The sequence below is a fragment of the Rana temporaria genome, chromosome 4 (genome assembly GCF_905171775.1).
Source record: "Rana temporaria chromosome 4, aRanTem1.1, whole genome shotgun sequence".
Classification (NCBI taxonomy): Eukaryota; Metazoa; Chordata; class Amphibia; order Anura; family Ranidae; genus Rana; species Rana temporaria.
Genome location: NC_053492.1, coordinates 283663298 through 283678850, shown reverse-complemented (window position 1 = coordinate 283678850; position 15553 = coordinate 283663298). Strand labels below are relative to the sequence as shown.

The 15553-nt window shown below is 43.0% G+C and overlaps 1 protein-coding gene across 9 annotated transcripts in view; it reads right to left on the bottom strand.

The window, feature by feature from the left end:
- NCOA7 (nuclear receptor coactivator 7) overlaps positions 1 to 15553 on the bottom strand; it is a 224283-nt gene that overhangs the window by 45815 nt on the left and 162915 nt on the right. For 8 of the 9 annotated variants that reach the window (XM_040350372.1, XM_040350368.1, XM_040350373.1 and 5 more), the window contains 2 exons: positions 13116 to 13281; positions 29 to 176 (listed from right to left, as the gene is read on the bottom strand). The exons of the other annotated variant lie outside the window; for it this stretch is intronic. In XM_040350372.1, coding sequence (XP_040206306.1) covers positions 29 to 176; positions 13116 to 13281 — 314 coding nt within the window. The remainder of the gene's footprint in view (positions 1 to 28; positions 177 to 13115; positions 13282 to 15553) is intronic. 9 annotated transcript variants of the gene reach the window in all.

Genomic DNA, 15553 nt, shown 5'->3' with positions numbered 1-15553 from the left:
TATTATTTCTTACTTAGGATGAACTCACCTCCCAGCTTTTGGTAGAGGGATCACTAAAAAAGTTGTCAATCATATCCAGTTCCTCTTTGTCTACCACCACAAAGCCTTGGTCTTTTGCATCTTTCCCATACACCTCTGGAGAACATTGGAGAAAAAACACGTACAGGTCATCCACCCTGTGGAAGAGAAGCGCAGGATATAAGTATTACAAAATAAAAGAGATAATTTAAAAGCAACCAAGTGAATGTTTTTCTTCCAAACTTTAAATACTGCAGGAAGTGAGGGAAAATCTTTTGAAGATTTACAATTTGAATCCCCCCCCCCCCCCCCCCCATCTGCGCCACCAGGGAAGGCACAAATAGCAATATCAAACAAGATCAAACATTTCAACCCTTCCCCATTCTGCTAAAAAGGTTTATGCAGACAATAAACTCCCCAGCATATTATCCTATGTGTCCATGCACACATAAACAGTTATCACCATTTTTTGCAGGGGTGCTTTCTAGCTGAAAAAAAAAAAAAAAGTTTTTCAGCTGTAAAAATGCTCAAACTCTAAAGAAAGCCGAAAACCGCTTAAAAAAAAGCCCCAAAACGCTGAAAAGCCTGGCTATTCTGCATTTATCAGCCATTGAGCCATAAGCTTTTATAGGAGTATAGTTTTTTTTTTTATTTTTTATTTTTTTAAGCAAAACACAAAACAGTGAACCTCCGCTTTTGGGAACCCTCCCCCCCTCCGGTGTCACATTTGGCACCTTTCAGGGGGGAGGGGGGTGCAGATACCTGTATAATACAGGTATTTGCACCCACTTCTGCAGCTATCTATGCCTGGAATCTGCAGGTACCTATGCCACTTCCCAGCCCCCCCTGCTGTCTTCTGGGAAACACACAGTTCCCAGAACACAGCGGGGACCAGTAAAGATGCGCAGCGCGACTCGCGCATGCGAGGTAGGGAACCGGGCAGTGAAGCCGCAATGCTTCACTTCCCGATTCCCTCACTGTGGATGGCGGCGGGGGCAGCCGAGAGAAGATCGATTGCTCGTCTTCTGCTGCAGACATCGCGGGCACCATGGACAGGCAAGCGTCGATTTATTAAAAGTCAGCAGCTAACGTATTTGTAGCTGCTGGCTTTTAATATTTTTTGTTTAAGTGGACCTCAGCTTTAAAGGTGTATGTTTAGTTATTTTGCATAAAGATATGTAGCGCCTGGTCACTTTCCAGTACTGGTGCTATGTTAAATTTAGAGGTTATTCAACTCTGACCATATTGATTTGTGTAAATTTGGGCCTCTGTCTCAGCTTTGGCTGTGCTGTGGTCCATTCGGTTTCTGGGGTGCTGATCTCACCCCGGGTCGGCAGGTGGCAGCAGTGGCTTCAAGGATTGGGTGCTCTTGCCTAGCAGTCTATCAGGAGGGTTTGGCCTCGCTGTGCATGCTGGGAGAGAGTATTTACGAGGCAGACGCCATTTTCCTGGGTCTCTTCGTGTGGCGCCCACCTTTAGGGTAGCTACTTGACGCCGCCCCGGCGAATGGCCTTTCGGGCCGGGGTTGCGCGTGCAACGCAAGGATCCTGGCTTCGGGATCACGTTGGCCGGAGAAATTGATCTGCTGCTTGGGGACTCCGTAATCGACTGGGTCCCACCTAAGACGGTCCTGGGTCGTCCGTCCAGTTGGAGGCCGTACAGTGGAGAATCTGCCTGAGGAGTACCAAGAGAGGCTGGTGTTCCGATAGGGGCCTGACTATCCATTGGGGACCAGGGGAACCGGACACAAAGGCTGGATGTTGGCCGCCCGTCAGTCAGTACCCCAATTCAAAACTACCTGAAGGAGATCCAGGTGCCAAGTCTGCTAAGGAGGATTATCTCCGCTGTTCATTTATCAGGAGGGTCTGTGGCAGAGACTTTTTCCTAAGGTTCGAGTGACACTCTGGCTGCCAGGCTGGTGAGAGAGGCCTGTCCAGGTGCACTATACCCACTCAGGCTGGAGTGGTGAAATAGACATTGCGTGAGGGAGCAGGACTGTTTCCCTATTTCTGACATCTGGATCTGCTATCTTAAATTTCTTCTAAACCTCTACTCTTCACCAAGTTTTATTGTTTTTACCCGGCTGTGTAATAAAGAGCACAGAAAAAAAAAAAAAAAAGACACCTGTCGTGGACATTCCGTTACTACATCTTTCACCAATCACCCCCTAGACATCAGAGAAACACGATGTAACATGCCACCCAAAACAAACCAGCACCCTTCGTGGGTAGTGCTACAGATACAAAGTACAAAAAAAGCACAGCAGAACTTGGGAGCTCAGGACAAACACACTAAAAGAGAATATAAAGCAATGGCAGGGGCACAAAGTACCCAACATTGTACATTTAAGTGTTGATCAAGTAACAAACCTACACACAACCACACACATGTGCGCTCCCCCCCCCAAAAAAAAAAAAAAAACATGTTTTGAATAAAGAAGCACAAAGAGAAGCACTCTAGGAAATAACATTAAGGCCCCTTTCACACTGGGGCGAGAGCGGCGGTGGCCGTAAAGCAAGAGGAAATTTTTTGAGTGTGGACACAATACAAAATAAAAAAGGTTTTGTCTGGAGTTGGGCTTCATCAAACTCAAAATCTGCAGCGTATTATCATAGTCTTATCTGAATATGCACAGCAAGCATTTAGAGTGAAATATACTTTCTACTAAGGCTTCACAAATCCATGTACGCTAATTTAATGATTAGTGTCGTCAGCAACTCACAGATCTATCGCAAATATTTCCGATGGTTGGAACCAACAAATGAATAGTTCTAGCATGTTTTGTTCAAATACAACAATTTACATAAACAAAAACGACAAAAAAACAAATAGCAATTTTTTTCTTTAGTTATATGTTGGCATACATCATGGACATTTATCTGTACATTACAATTGCAAACCTTTGCATTAATTATCCTAAATTGTATTTATGTACAATCAGTGACCAAACAACCATTCAACTTCATGTACACTGCTGCTGGGAAATGGACTTTTAGGAGCAGTAGGGCGTTTTTCTTCAGCTGTCCCTGAACTCTCCTCTATGTTATATTATCAGTAAATGTACACGGGGGTCGTTTATAGTCGTATCTAGGCAGTTGAGTTCAGAAGCTTTTTTTTTAATGCAAAAAAATAAAATAAAAAATGCGTTTAGGACCGATGTTCAGTGGAATTTGAAACGCCAAATGCCTGCAACAGCTTGTAAACGTGGTAACTTGCGTTTAGCAGCGTTTTGTTTACAGGCATTTTTGGCTATTTGAATAAAAAATACGCTTCTAAATGCAAACGTGGCAAAACGTCTCTTTACCACGTGATCGGCTGTGTCAAATCACAGCCGGTCATAAACGTAAACAAATAGCGGTTAGTCGCCGTTACAGATTTCTCCTCCTCACAGTGCGTTAACACTTAACCCTTTACTGTACTTTGCCACAATTGCCCAATAAATAAAGAGCACCTGTCATGCAGCCCATCAGTCGGTCGTGCATGCAGCCCATCAGTACCTGTCGGTAGGTCGTGCATGCAGCCCATCAGTACCTGTCGGTCGTGCATGCAGCCCATCAGTACCTGTCGGTTGGTCGTGCATGCAGCCCATCAGTACCTGTCGGTCGGTCGTGCATGCAGCCCATCAGTACCTGTTGGTCGGTCGTGCATGCAGCCCATCAGTACCTGTCGGTCGGTCGTGCATGCAGCCCATCAGTACCTGTCGGTCGTGCAGCCCATCAGTACCTGTTGGTTCCCGTTCCCACTCAGCTTATGCCAGATTGACACCAGGGCCCCCTCTCATCCCTCCGGGTATACGTCATATGAAGTTCTCCCTGGTCATGCTGCTTGTGCGTGCCCCCAGGGACATGCAGCACAGCGATCAGTGAGGAGCTGTGTCCCTTGGACTGGTTTTGACTGTAAAAATATTTGACATTGTTCATAAGGTCAATAGGGACATGTAGATGCCTAACCGGTAAAATGGATAGCATTGTTAGATGTGTAATTCATGCTCCTAGAACACCTGGAGGTGATACTTGGATGTTGGGCCTCTGTATGTGGCCAGACTGTGTAAAAGTCTCACACATAGTATCGCCATATTTTGGGGTGTAATTTTTTGGCATGTACATGCTATGTGTTAGAAAAATCTTATACAATTTAAAATTTTGTGTAAAAAAAATAAATAAAAAAAATTATATATATATAATATCTTATTGAATATACATTGGGGCGTTTGCTTTCCATTTGTGGATAATTCCACTATCCTGGTGCTCCCAGGGCCTTCAAAAATATGATAGGTAGTCAGGAATTTAGAGGTGTACTTTATGTCACTAGAATGCCTGGAGGTGCTACTTGGATGTTGGGCCTCTGTATGTGGGGACAGGCTGTGAAAAAACTTACATATGTGGCATCTCCATAATTAGGAGAAAACAAAATGAGATTCGGGGTGCAATTGCAAGTATGCCTATGCTGTGTGAGAAATAACTCAATATGACAATTTTGTGTAAAAAAGAAAGCTCTATTTGTGTAAAAAAGAATGTTAAAAAGTTTGTTTGGGTACAGTGTAGCATGACTGAGTAAATATCATGCAAAGATTGAGAGCGCTGAAAACTGAAAAATGGTCTGGGCAGGAAGGGGGTATACTTTCCTATTAAAGTGGTTAAAGACATGTTGGTGAAGAAGTTCCATACATGCAGACATCATGTCTTTAGTGCACTAGTTTAAGACTGACATTCAGGAAGTGGATGACAGTGTTACTCATATTGGGAACAAGATGGGCGAGTGTGCAGCCATATTTAATGAGCTAGTGGACGCACATAATGACAGGGAAGATGACATGACCTAGATTAAAAACTAAACTAGCAGACCGCTCACGATGAAACAATATCAAAATAAGGGGCATTTCGGAATCGGTGAAACCCTCTGAATTAAAGGAGTTCCTTCTTAAAATGTTCCGTGAGGCCCTTCCTGACATACTGTTAAAGGAATAGCTTATTGACCGTATACATAGAATTCCTAAGCCCCCTCAACTTTCGCAACTCCTCCCAAGACATACTATTGTTCGCATACATTTCTATCACATGAAGGAAAGGTTGATGGTGCTCACAGGAACTCAGATAGTCCCTGAGGGCAAAAGGGGATCCTGTCGCTATATTCGGACCTGTCTGCCTATAACGTACAAGAGAGGAGGAATCTGGCAAAAGCCACTAAATCGCTTCTTAACTACCACATCCTGTACAAGTGAGGTTTTCCCAAGTTGCTAGTTACTCGGGGGAACAAAATCATTCACCATCACGTCAGTTAAGGAATGGTGTATCCTGGATGGGGAGCCTGGAGAAGCCACTAATTCTCCCAATCGCTCCCAAAGAGCCTCTCCTCCTCATAGTGACGAAGAGGGTTAACTTATACAAGCTTGGTAAAATATCTACAAATAATTTGCATTTCTGATGGATCTTCCATGTGCATATATAATGATCTGCAGTTTATACCCCTATATATCTATGGTGTTCTATCCACTCAGATTCTAGTTGGAATCGCCATTTTATTCCCAGGCTGACCTGTTTTATTGTGTGCCATACTGGGAGTGTCTGTTCTTGTTTTTCCGCTGCACTTTCTTTTTGTATTCGTATTACCTGCCATCACAGGACTGTGGAATGAACATGCAAATTTCCAGCTGTATTCTCGTAAGAAACAACTCAATTGTGTCCTCCTGATTGCCAATGACATAAAGTTATAGAGAGGATCCTGCAATCATCAACCACTGTTGTCTTCCATGGACGTCCACGCCTTTTTATGTTGCTGAGCTCATCAGCGCATTTCTTTCCTCAGCATGTACCAAACTGTTGATCTGGCCACTCCTAATGTTGCTGCTATCTCTCTCATGGGATTTGTTTTCATTTTTGAAGCCTTACAGTGGCCTGTTTCACTTGGATGGACAGCTTCTTTGAACGCATAATGTAGGTTCACAGCAATAGATTCCAAATGCAAAAACCACACTTAGAATCAAACCTAGACCTTTTACCTGCTTAATTTATGAAGAAAAAAACAAATATGAATGAGTAGTCCACAACTGGCCATGAAACAGGTCTTGATTCAATTGTCCAATTACCTTTGGCCCCATGAAAAAGGGGGGTGGATATTCTTAAGAGCGGTTATTCCTATACCCCTACGATTTAGATGTACATGCCTTAAATTAAACCTGATAGTGTGCACTTTCAGCCCATATCCATTATATAACTATAGAATAATTATGTTTTGGTAAATACCTGAAAAAGTCCAAAATTGTGCCTGTGTCCAAACATACAGTATACGGACCCAACTGTATAAAGGTAATTTTGGATTTTACATCTGTCTCTTATTGCTTCATCATTAGACTGGTGCCCGAATATACACATACGCAGCTCATAAAAAGGTGCAATTTGATATTTTATCATTCATAAAAGTTATGAACAGTCCGGCAAGAGAAACATGGTTTGGAGGGAAGTGCGTAACCTTAAAGCCGATGTTCTATGCTTGCAAGAGAAGCACTTCTGCATTAAGAACTCTCCTAAATTTTGCAATTCCCATACATCTACCAATCTAACGGCCCAACAAAAAAAAAAAAGGTGTCATCCTCATCACTATAAAGAACAGCGTGTCATTTACGCTCTTTTCTATGACGACTGACAACTTGGGCCGCTATATTGCCCTGATGTGCAAAATCAATAACAGAGTACAGTACACGCTGATCAACGTGTACCTTCCCAATTCCAAACCTCTATTTTTCTTTAATAGGCTTTGGGAAAAAAAAAACTACAAAAATTTGCCCCGGACATGTCATTCTCTGTGGAAACTTTAACACTGTGTCTGGATAAATTCCTTGATATATCAGATCTTTCTCACAGCAAATCTTCAAAGTCAACAGTGACTTTGTTTCTTCCCAAGGCACACCTTTATAATGTATGGAAATGTTAACATTCCAAAGAAAAGCACTTTACGTTGTTCCTGCATTATACACCATACTTATTCTCGAATTTACTCTTTTTTTTTAGTCGCCAATTTTCTTTAAAAAAAAATCCAAGTCAGAGATTTTTAACAATCACCTGGTTGGACCATGCACCGATCTCAATCAAAGTAGGAGGGGTCACACTGAGACCAGGGCAAACAGGTGGCGGAATGATATTTTTCTAATGTCCACACCTGAAAAAAAAAAAAAGGAATTTACTCATATGGAGCCTTGGATTATGAGCATAATCCATTCCAGGAGAATGCTTGTAATCCAAAGCACTCGCATATCAAAGCGAGTTTCCCCATAGAAGTCAATAGAAAGGAACATAATTCGTTCTGCATTGACTTCTATTGCATGGAATACCGCATGTGGTCAGAGGTGGGGGGTGCCGGAGAGCCTCAGAAATACTCGGGGGCAGTTCTGCTGAACTCTGAAACCCCCTTGCAAGTGATTGCGAGTATTTTCGAACCATTCCGAGTCTCACCAGCACACCCACACATCCCATTGGCTTGAATCCTGCTAGTCTTGCGAGACAACACTCGCAAACTGAGTCAGGATTTATAAAAAAAAAAAAAAAGTTGCTAGTCTTTCAAAACGCTTGTTAACCGTATTGCTCAAGAACTAAGGTTCCACTGTATATATAATTTTTTGCTCCCAATAAGAACTTGGTTAGTGACCCCTTTATACTTTGGAATTCACACAAGGCTTATGTCAAGGGTCTTATTAAACTAAATGCAAATGAAAGGAAAAAAGGTTGCAGAAACTCAACACCCAATTGTTTATCATTAAGCCTTGGTTCACACTGGACTGTGGGAATGAAATTGTGCAAATTCAGCTGAGTTCATACAATTTCATTCTCGACTTTGGGGGCGTCTTGAGAGACATCTGCGCGGGTTTCTTCACAGATGTCAATGGAAATCACACCACCCTGAAAATCTCCAAAAATAGTACAGAAACTACTTTTGGGAATCGGTGCAGCGCAGCAAATGTGACATCACACCGATTCAGACGGTACCATTGCTGGCAATTGCCGCCAATTCGACATGCAATTTGACATGTCAAATTGCACGCCAAGTCGCATCAATGTGAACCAGGGCTTAATCATTGGAAGAAAGTAATAAACATCCTTCCCATCTCCATAGTTCTAAATTGGCCCAAGCGAGGCATGTGCTTCACTCTCTGCTAATATCTGAACACAAGATTTTAAGAAAATAAAAAGCCAGACAAGTTGTGGCAATAAAGTAGGGTAACTTTTAGCCTCAGGTTAAAAACAAAAATACAAACACACACACTTAAAAAAAAAGAAAATCCCAAGTCTAATACATCTGCCTATGGGTGAAAAAAAAAAAGTATAATCCTAAAGATATATAGCGGAGGTCTTTAGCCTATATTACAGCAAACTATATAACCTCCATGATGATACCACTACTTCCCAGCCTACTCTGGAGACAATTGCAGAATTTTTAGATACAATTTCCCTGCCTACAATTTACAAAGACGACTGAATGCTTCATTTTAGGTGACTGAAATTGGCAAGGTCAAATCCTCTTTGCCACATAACAAATCTCCAGGCCAGGACTGGCATTCTTTGTAATACTAGATCACTTTTTAGCTCATTTGATTCCTTGTGACCTTTGCTTAATTTTCTAGGAAAATGCTCCAAGCTACGGCGATTACGCTTTCTAAACCAGGGAAAGAACCAGTGGCTCCTCAAAATGTTAGGCCAAAATCCCTACTACATGTCAATCTATAGATAATAGCTTGTGGGAAAGATATCTTAAAACATACTCAACAGATGTGATGTCACAAGGGGGCGGGGTCTCCAAATGACATCACCGGGTGGCCATGCCCAATGGCTATATATGTAATGGCATGCGCAAACAAACATTTACAGCGGGAGCTAGCGTTGGGAGAAGATCAGAGGAAGAACCAGCAGAGGAAGAAGACATCAGCGCAGCGAGAAAAACCGGATGAAGAAGACATCACCGGAGGGAGAAAAAAAAAATCAAAGGGAGAAGTGACACTGGAGCTGCTTTAATAAAGGACTTTGTCAAAAACTTGAGTGCTGGTTTTATTTTCTTTGACACTTTTTTGGTGAATAGGTACAATGTACCCCATACAAATAGGGTAGGGGGCCAGGATCTGGGGATTTCGATTAAGCCCCGCCTGCAGACCCCGACAACCAAACGCCCAGGGTGCTTGTGGGGAGGTGGGACCCCCTGCCTCAAAGCACCCACATGTTAAGAGCATGTGGCCTGGTATGGTTAGAGGGTGGGGGCGCTTGCTCGCCCACCCTTTCCTGACCAGACCGGCTGCATGCTCAGATAAGGGTCTGGGTGTTTTTGGGGGTACCCCCCCGCCTTTTTTTTTCCATTTTAGGGTTCCCCTTAAAATCCATACCAGACCGAAGGGTATGGTCTTGGAAGGGGGGGCAGGACCCTATGCAGTTTTTTATTTTACAAGGGATTCCTCCTCAAGGGTCATACTAGAGGCAAATAGCCTAGTATTGTTGGGATGAAAGTTGGATCCCGTTCATTGAAGTCGGACAAAGTCGCAGGGCAAATTTGGATCCACAGTCATATATAGGAGACTGTCGGTTGTACCAGTGAACCCGGCCTCATTGTCAAAGCTTAATTTAGGCTGAGTTCACAGCATTGCGAATTGGATGCAGGTTCTCTGCATCCAATTTGCAATAGCAAGAGATATTGACCGGTTCTCTATAAAGCCAGTTCACATATCTCCACTGCGGCTCCAAGGAGAATTTGAACAGGAGCCCTATGTGTCTTTTGGTCCGTTTTAGGTCCGAGTTCAGCTCAAAATTTGAGCTGAAATTGGACCTGAAACAGTGACTGGGGAGGCACCGGACCCCTCCTGGGAGCCGCATGGGGCGATGGTGTGAATCCAGCCTAAAAGGTGAAGTTAGAAGCCGATTGGTTGCTATGCACAGATGCACCAGTTTGAGTAAATCTCCCCCCATATAAAATTCAATTTACTCTAAAGCACAGCTAAATGCTCAGGGTGAATGGACTTACTGAAAAATCCTAACCTGCATTTATATAGGTCTACAAATGTTCTCCAAGTGCATATAAAAACGTAGACTTGCCACTGTCAAAATAAATGAAGCACATCAGCATGATATAGATACAGCCAGGGCTGGTGCAAGTATTTTTGCCAACTCAGGCGAAGGTGCATTTTGGCGACCCCCCCCCCCCGCGGCACGCACAGGGCACAACACATCAGGGTACAGTGCACATCAGGGCACAGTAAACATCAGGGTACAGCACACCAGGCCACATCAGGGAAAAGGGCACATCAGGGTACAGGTCACAGTACATGAGGGCACACGACATTGAGGCACAGCAGACTGGGGCACGGGGCATATTGGAGCATATTGGGGCACAGCATTTACCCGGAAGTTCCCCCCTCCTCCTAGATCAGCTTGTGTGATAGACGCATTGTTCTGCCTGCTGTGTGTAATCCTGGGACTCACAAAGACGAGAGAGACACTGACACAGTGACACTGTCAATTTTCCGCCCTGTTCCCTGGCGCCATAAGGCAAGTGCCCATGTTGCCTTGCGCTAGCGCCGGCCCTGGATACAGCTCATCATCCAATCATCCACTGTCCTTTAATGTATGCAGTCAGCTCATTCATCTGCAGCACAATAAATGCAGTGAGATGTATGCCTGTTATTAATGATGTTCACTGCAGCCTTGAACTGTGCTGTTTGTTCATGATGACCCTGTTCCTCAAAAAAGTAGCTGGGCACAGGCGAATAAATCACCCATGCCCAGCTGGTGCCTTTGTAAATTTCAATAGTGATGAAAAAAGTGCAAGCATTTATGGTAGCTATCCAGACCTGGCACCTCTCTTTTTTGGGGTGAATAAAGTACATTTTTCATGTAGACAGACAAAGCCATGTTCACATTAAACACCCAATCAAGCGCAGAGCAAAAAAAAAATCAGATCAGATGATTGAATTGATTGAAGAGAATAATACTTTTCCTGTGAATACATTTAGTGAGATCAAATTATGATGTGTAATGTACAGTAATGCACTGAGCTTGTATAGTAAAATTGTTATGTCTATGAGGACAGGAATATTTTGTAGACATACAAGACACCGTAAAACCTCTTGGTAGCGGCACTTCACAGTACTCAGTAGGATACATCCATACTAAGATGGCCGAGGAATCCAATAAAACGAAAGCCAGAACAGCCTCATACAAGAAGAGGTCGGCACACAAGGTGGTTAATGATTACAGCTTTTAGCCAGGAACAAAAGACGATGTCTTTCTCCAAAATGTCTCTGAACTACAAAACCGCAAAACAGGTTAGTATAAATATAGGTCAATTGCAGTCGCCACTGAATCGTCCTACACCCAACTGTAAAAAGGAAAATTAAATGTCAGCTTTTTCCTGGGTCAGGTTTCTGTGGGCTGAGGTTGTGCTCCTGTGGTAAATCATTGTGCACTGCAGGGAGGTCCACTTAAAGGGGTGTTCCACCCTAAAAAAAAATACCGTAATATACACCAAAATCCTTAAAAAATAATAAAAAATGTTTTACTCACCAGAAAGGGCCGTTGCTATGCGGAACTTGCTAATCTGCCTCTTCCTCCACCTCGGCAGGTCTTCTTCCTCGTCCTCCTCGCGGTGTCTTCTGGGGAATGTGGCGCGCTGCCTTCTGGGAACTATGTGTATCCCAGAAAGCAGCCGCCCATTTACAAAGCTTTGCGAGGCTTGCGCATGCGCAGTAGGAAATGGGCAGTTTCCCTTACTGAGGATGGTGGCACTGGGACCCTCCGCGATCGAGGGAATCGGCCTGGGGGGGGGGGGGGGGGGCTGACATTGCGGGCGCCTAGGACAGGTAAGTGTCCTTATTAAAAGTCAGTAGCTACAGTGTTTGTAGCTGCTGACTTAAAAAAAAAAAAAAAAAAAAATAATAAAAAAAAAAAATCGCGGGTGGAATCCCACTTTAACCCACAGGTGAGTAATTACAGGTGCTACACATTTCCCCAACAAATGTGGCTTGCACATTTCCCGCCGTGGAGCCTGCAGCGCCTATGATGGACATCACACGTCCCGCGTCTCGACATTGGCGCTGCAGGCTCCAGAAGGCAGGGCCTGCTATCTATGGCACTCGGCCATACTCGGCGACACTCGGCGCTGGCGGCAGTCGGCCAGCTTTCGGCGTCAGATTGGTCCAGACTCCCAGACGCTCGGGGCTAACAATGTAATGGAATGCTCCATAGACTCGGGGCTTTTCTGGGACCCATTCGGGGCTCCAGCCCCCCCAAGCCACACCCTAACGATGCCCCTGGTAGACATCCATACAATACCAAAAGACAAAATGGGCAGAGCTGCCTTTTGTGTCCAACCTGCACTGACAGCCGATGTGTCCTATTCATGAAGACTTCAAATTTGCAACCTCACACCAATAATCCGTGAGCTGTAGATCTACCAATTATTGGCAGGAATTGATTGAAACCGGAAAGTTGTTTCAAGCGTTCCTCAATGTTAAAAACTGGAAAAAACTAACAGTAGACTGTGCACCAAACTGCTGCTTACTAAAAAAAAAAAAAAAAAAAAAACACCCCATCCAGTTCTTATGTACAGTAAAACCTTGGTTTTAGAATAACTTGGTTTGAGAGCGTTTTACAAGACAGGCAAAATGTTTTAATAAATTTTGCCTTGATATACAAGCGATGTCTTGATATAAGAGTATCGTCATGTCACAACTGAGTATAAAAAAGGAGAGAGGAGCCTCTAAGTGTAGCAATATGGTTACATTTAATGAAGGTACAACATTTAGCAACTTATTGCAACACTTAGAGGTGCCTCTCTTCTCTTTTATACCCTGTAAAAAAAAAAAAAAAAAAATGCTTCGATATACAAGTGCTTTGGATTACAAGCATGTTTCTGCAACGAATTATGTTCGCAAACCAAGGTTTTGCTGTACATTTGAACGCTGCCTTATACAGTGATTTAGTAAGAAGTGGGTGGCCCTGAGGCAATTAGTGCAATGCCTACTTTTTGGAATTTTTTTGTTTTTTTGGTATGCTGTAATCCAAATGACGAAATTAAATGCTGTCAGTTGAGATAGCACACACACAAAGAAATCAACTTCTACCAACCTCTCTTGTGGGACTGCAAACCAATATTCAAGTTGCTTTCTTTTCCAGTCATGTTGCACGGTAGCCGACGTTTGTGCGGCAAAAGATTTCCTCATTGGTTTGCCTACTTTAACGCACAGAAACATAGGTGGGTTTTTGCTCTTTTCTTCTTTGGAGGGTAGCATATCTAGGTCAACAAGAAAACATGAATTTTTACAATAGAGAATTTTTTTTATTATTATTTAAAAAAGGTCACAAAGCCACTTAGACAACACAAGGCAGATAAAAAAAAAAAGTTTTGTCCATGCCGAGCAAAGCAAAAGGCTCACTTTAATGCAGCCCTCCAACAGTATATACTTTTACGTTCTCTCTCTCCTGCTGATTTCCATTTCGCCAGCAGGAACAAGGAAGAGCTGTGCTCCGATCTGAGCTTGCAAAGGGCTCTTCCCATTTCATATGTGACAGTGATGGGTTAATCACCAAGTACAGGAGATATAACACATGAAGGGAAATGCCACATATTCCTTCTTATCCAGAGGCATGGAGGTAAAAGGAAAAGTATCTCGCTGTTGAGGAGATATGCCTAACTACAGTATGGTGTCAAAGCTTCTGAATACAGTGATCACCATAGAACAGGAAGTAGGTTAATGTCAGGATTATTAGTTTAAAATTGAGGAAAAGATATGCTTAAAAAAAAAAAAAAAAAACAACAACAACACACTACTAAAAACTAAAGTACAACATCAAAGAACTGGCATACTACAATCCCTTCAACTTTTGCTCTTGGTTTTAGATATGCTTTAAAACAAACTAATTTCTTTAGCAGTGCTCTTCACTAAGCTTCCAGGTCCCTCATTTGGCTACGTAACTGTCTGTCAGTGGAACAAGACTTGTTAAAGTGATTGTAAAGTCCTTTTTTTTTTTTATTGTATTAAAATAAACAAGTTTATACTTACCTGTGCTGTGCAATGGTATTGCACAGAGAGGCCCAAAAACCTCCTAATCTGGGGTCCCAAGCCAGTGATCTTGAAGCCGTTTACTATAGGGGCAGACGTGTATTCTTGCTCCCAAGCTGGGCTATGTATGCCTGTACAGTAGACACACACACACACACACACACACACACACACAGTGTGGCTTGGCTCCGCCGCCTGCCCCCTACTCACTGGGTTTGATTGACAGTGGCTGGACCCAATGGCTCCCGCCATGATACATATATGTTTCGCTGTGTTTTTCAATAGAAGGCTTGTTCCCCCCAAAACCAGACAGCATCCCCTGAAGAAGCCCGTTATATGGGCGAAACATGTTGGGAAATCCATCTTATATTGCCGTTTCAATGATATTGTGATAAATTGTACCAGCCATTTCTATTTATTTTATTTTGCTCCTCAAAATAGAAAATAAAATAATTTTTATATTTTGAAAATTCACTTTGCAAGCAAAAAAGTCCCAATTCTCTCCTCCTTCCAGCTATACAATTCAGGGATGTGGTGCTAAAACCAATTTGGTCTGTTCATGATCATAACAAACTATGCCATCAACAAAGCCTGTGAGACCAGGAAGAGGCAAGAGAAGACTTGCAGCCAGGCAGAGCGCTGGATCGATAAAGGATTCAAGCAAGTGTTGTGGAAGGGGGGGGGGGGGGGGCAGGCAGTGCAAGGTTTTTTACATGAAGGTAGAAAACCATTAGTGTTTAGAACCACTTCAACCGCTTGCCGAATGCCTAACGATGATATACGTCGGCAGGATGGCAACAAACGTACCTGTACGTTGCTTTGAAATTGCCACCGTGCGGGCTCCGACACGCCCGCAGCAGGCTCCATGACCGTGGACTCGATGTTTGCCGGTGTCCCGTGATCGTGTCACGGAGCTGCAGAACAGGGAGATGCCTATGTAAACAAGGCATTTCCCTGTTCTGCCCAGTGATCTACTGCTCCTTGTCATCGGGAGCAGTGATCAGTGTTGTGTCACTTGTAGCCCAGCCCTCCCACAGTTAGAATCACTCCCTAGGACACTTAACCCCTTCATCGACCCTACTGTTTAACCCCTTCCCTGCCAGTGTCATTTACACAGTAATCAGTGCATTTTTATAGCACTGATTGCAGTATAAATGACAATGGTCCCAAAATAGTGTCGAAATTGTTCCGATGTGTCCGCCATGTCGCAGGCACATAAAAAAACACAAAAAAACACACACACACGCTGATCGCCGCCATTACTAATGAAAAAATTATAATAAAAATGCCATAAAACTATACCCTATAACTTTTGTGCAAACCAATCAATGTACATTTATTGCGATTTTTCTTACCAAGAATATGTAGAAGAAACCATATCAGCTTAAACTGAGCTAACACATTATATATATATATATATATATATATATATATATATATATAATGTGTGTGTGTGTGTGTGTGTGTATGTGTGTGTATATATATATATATATATATATATAT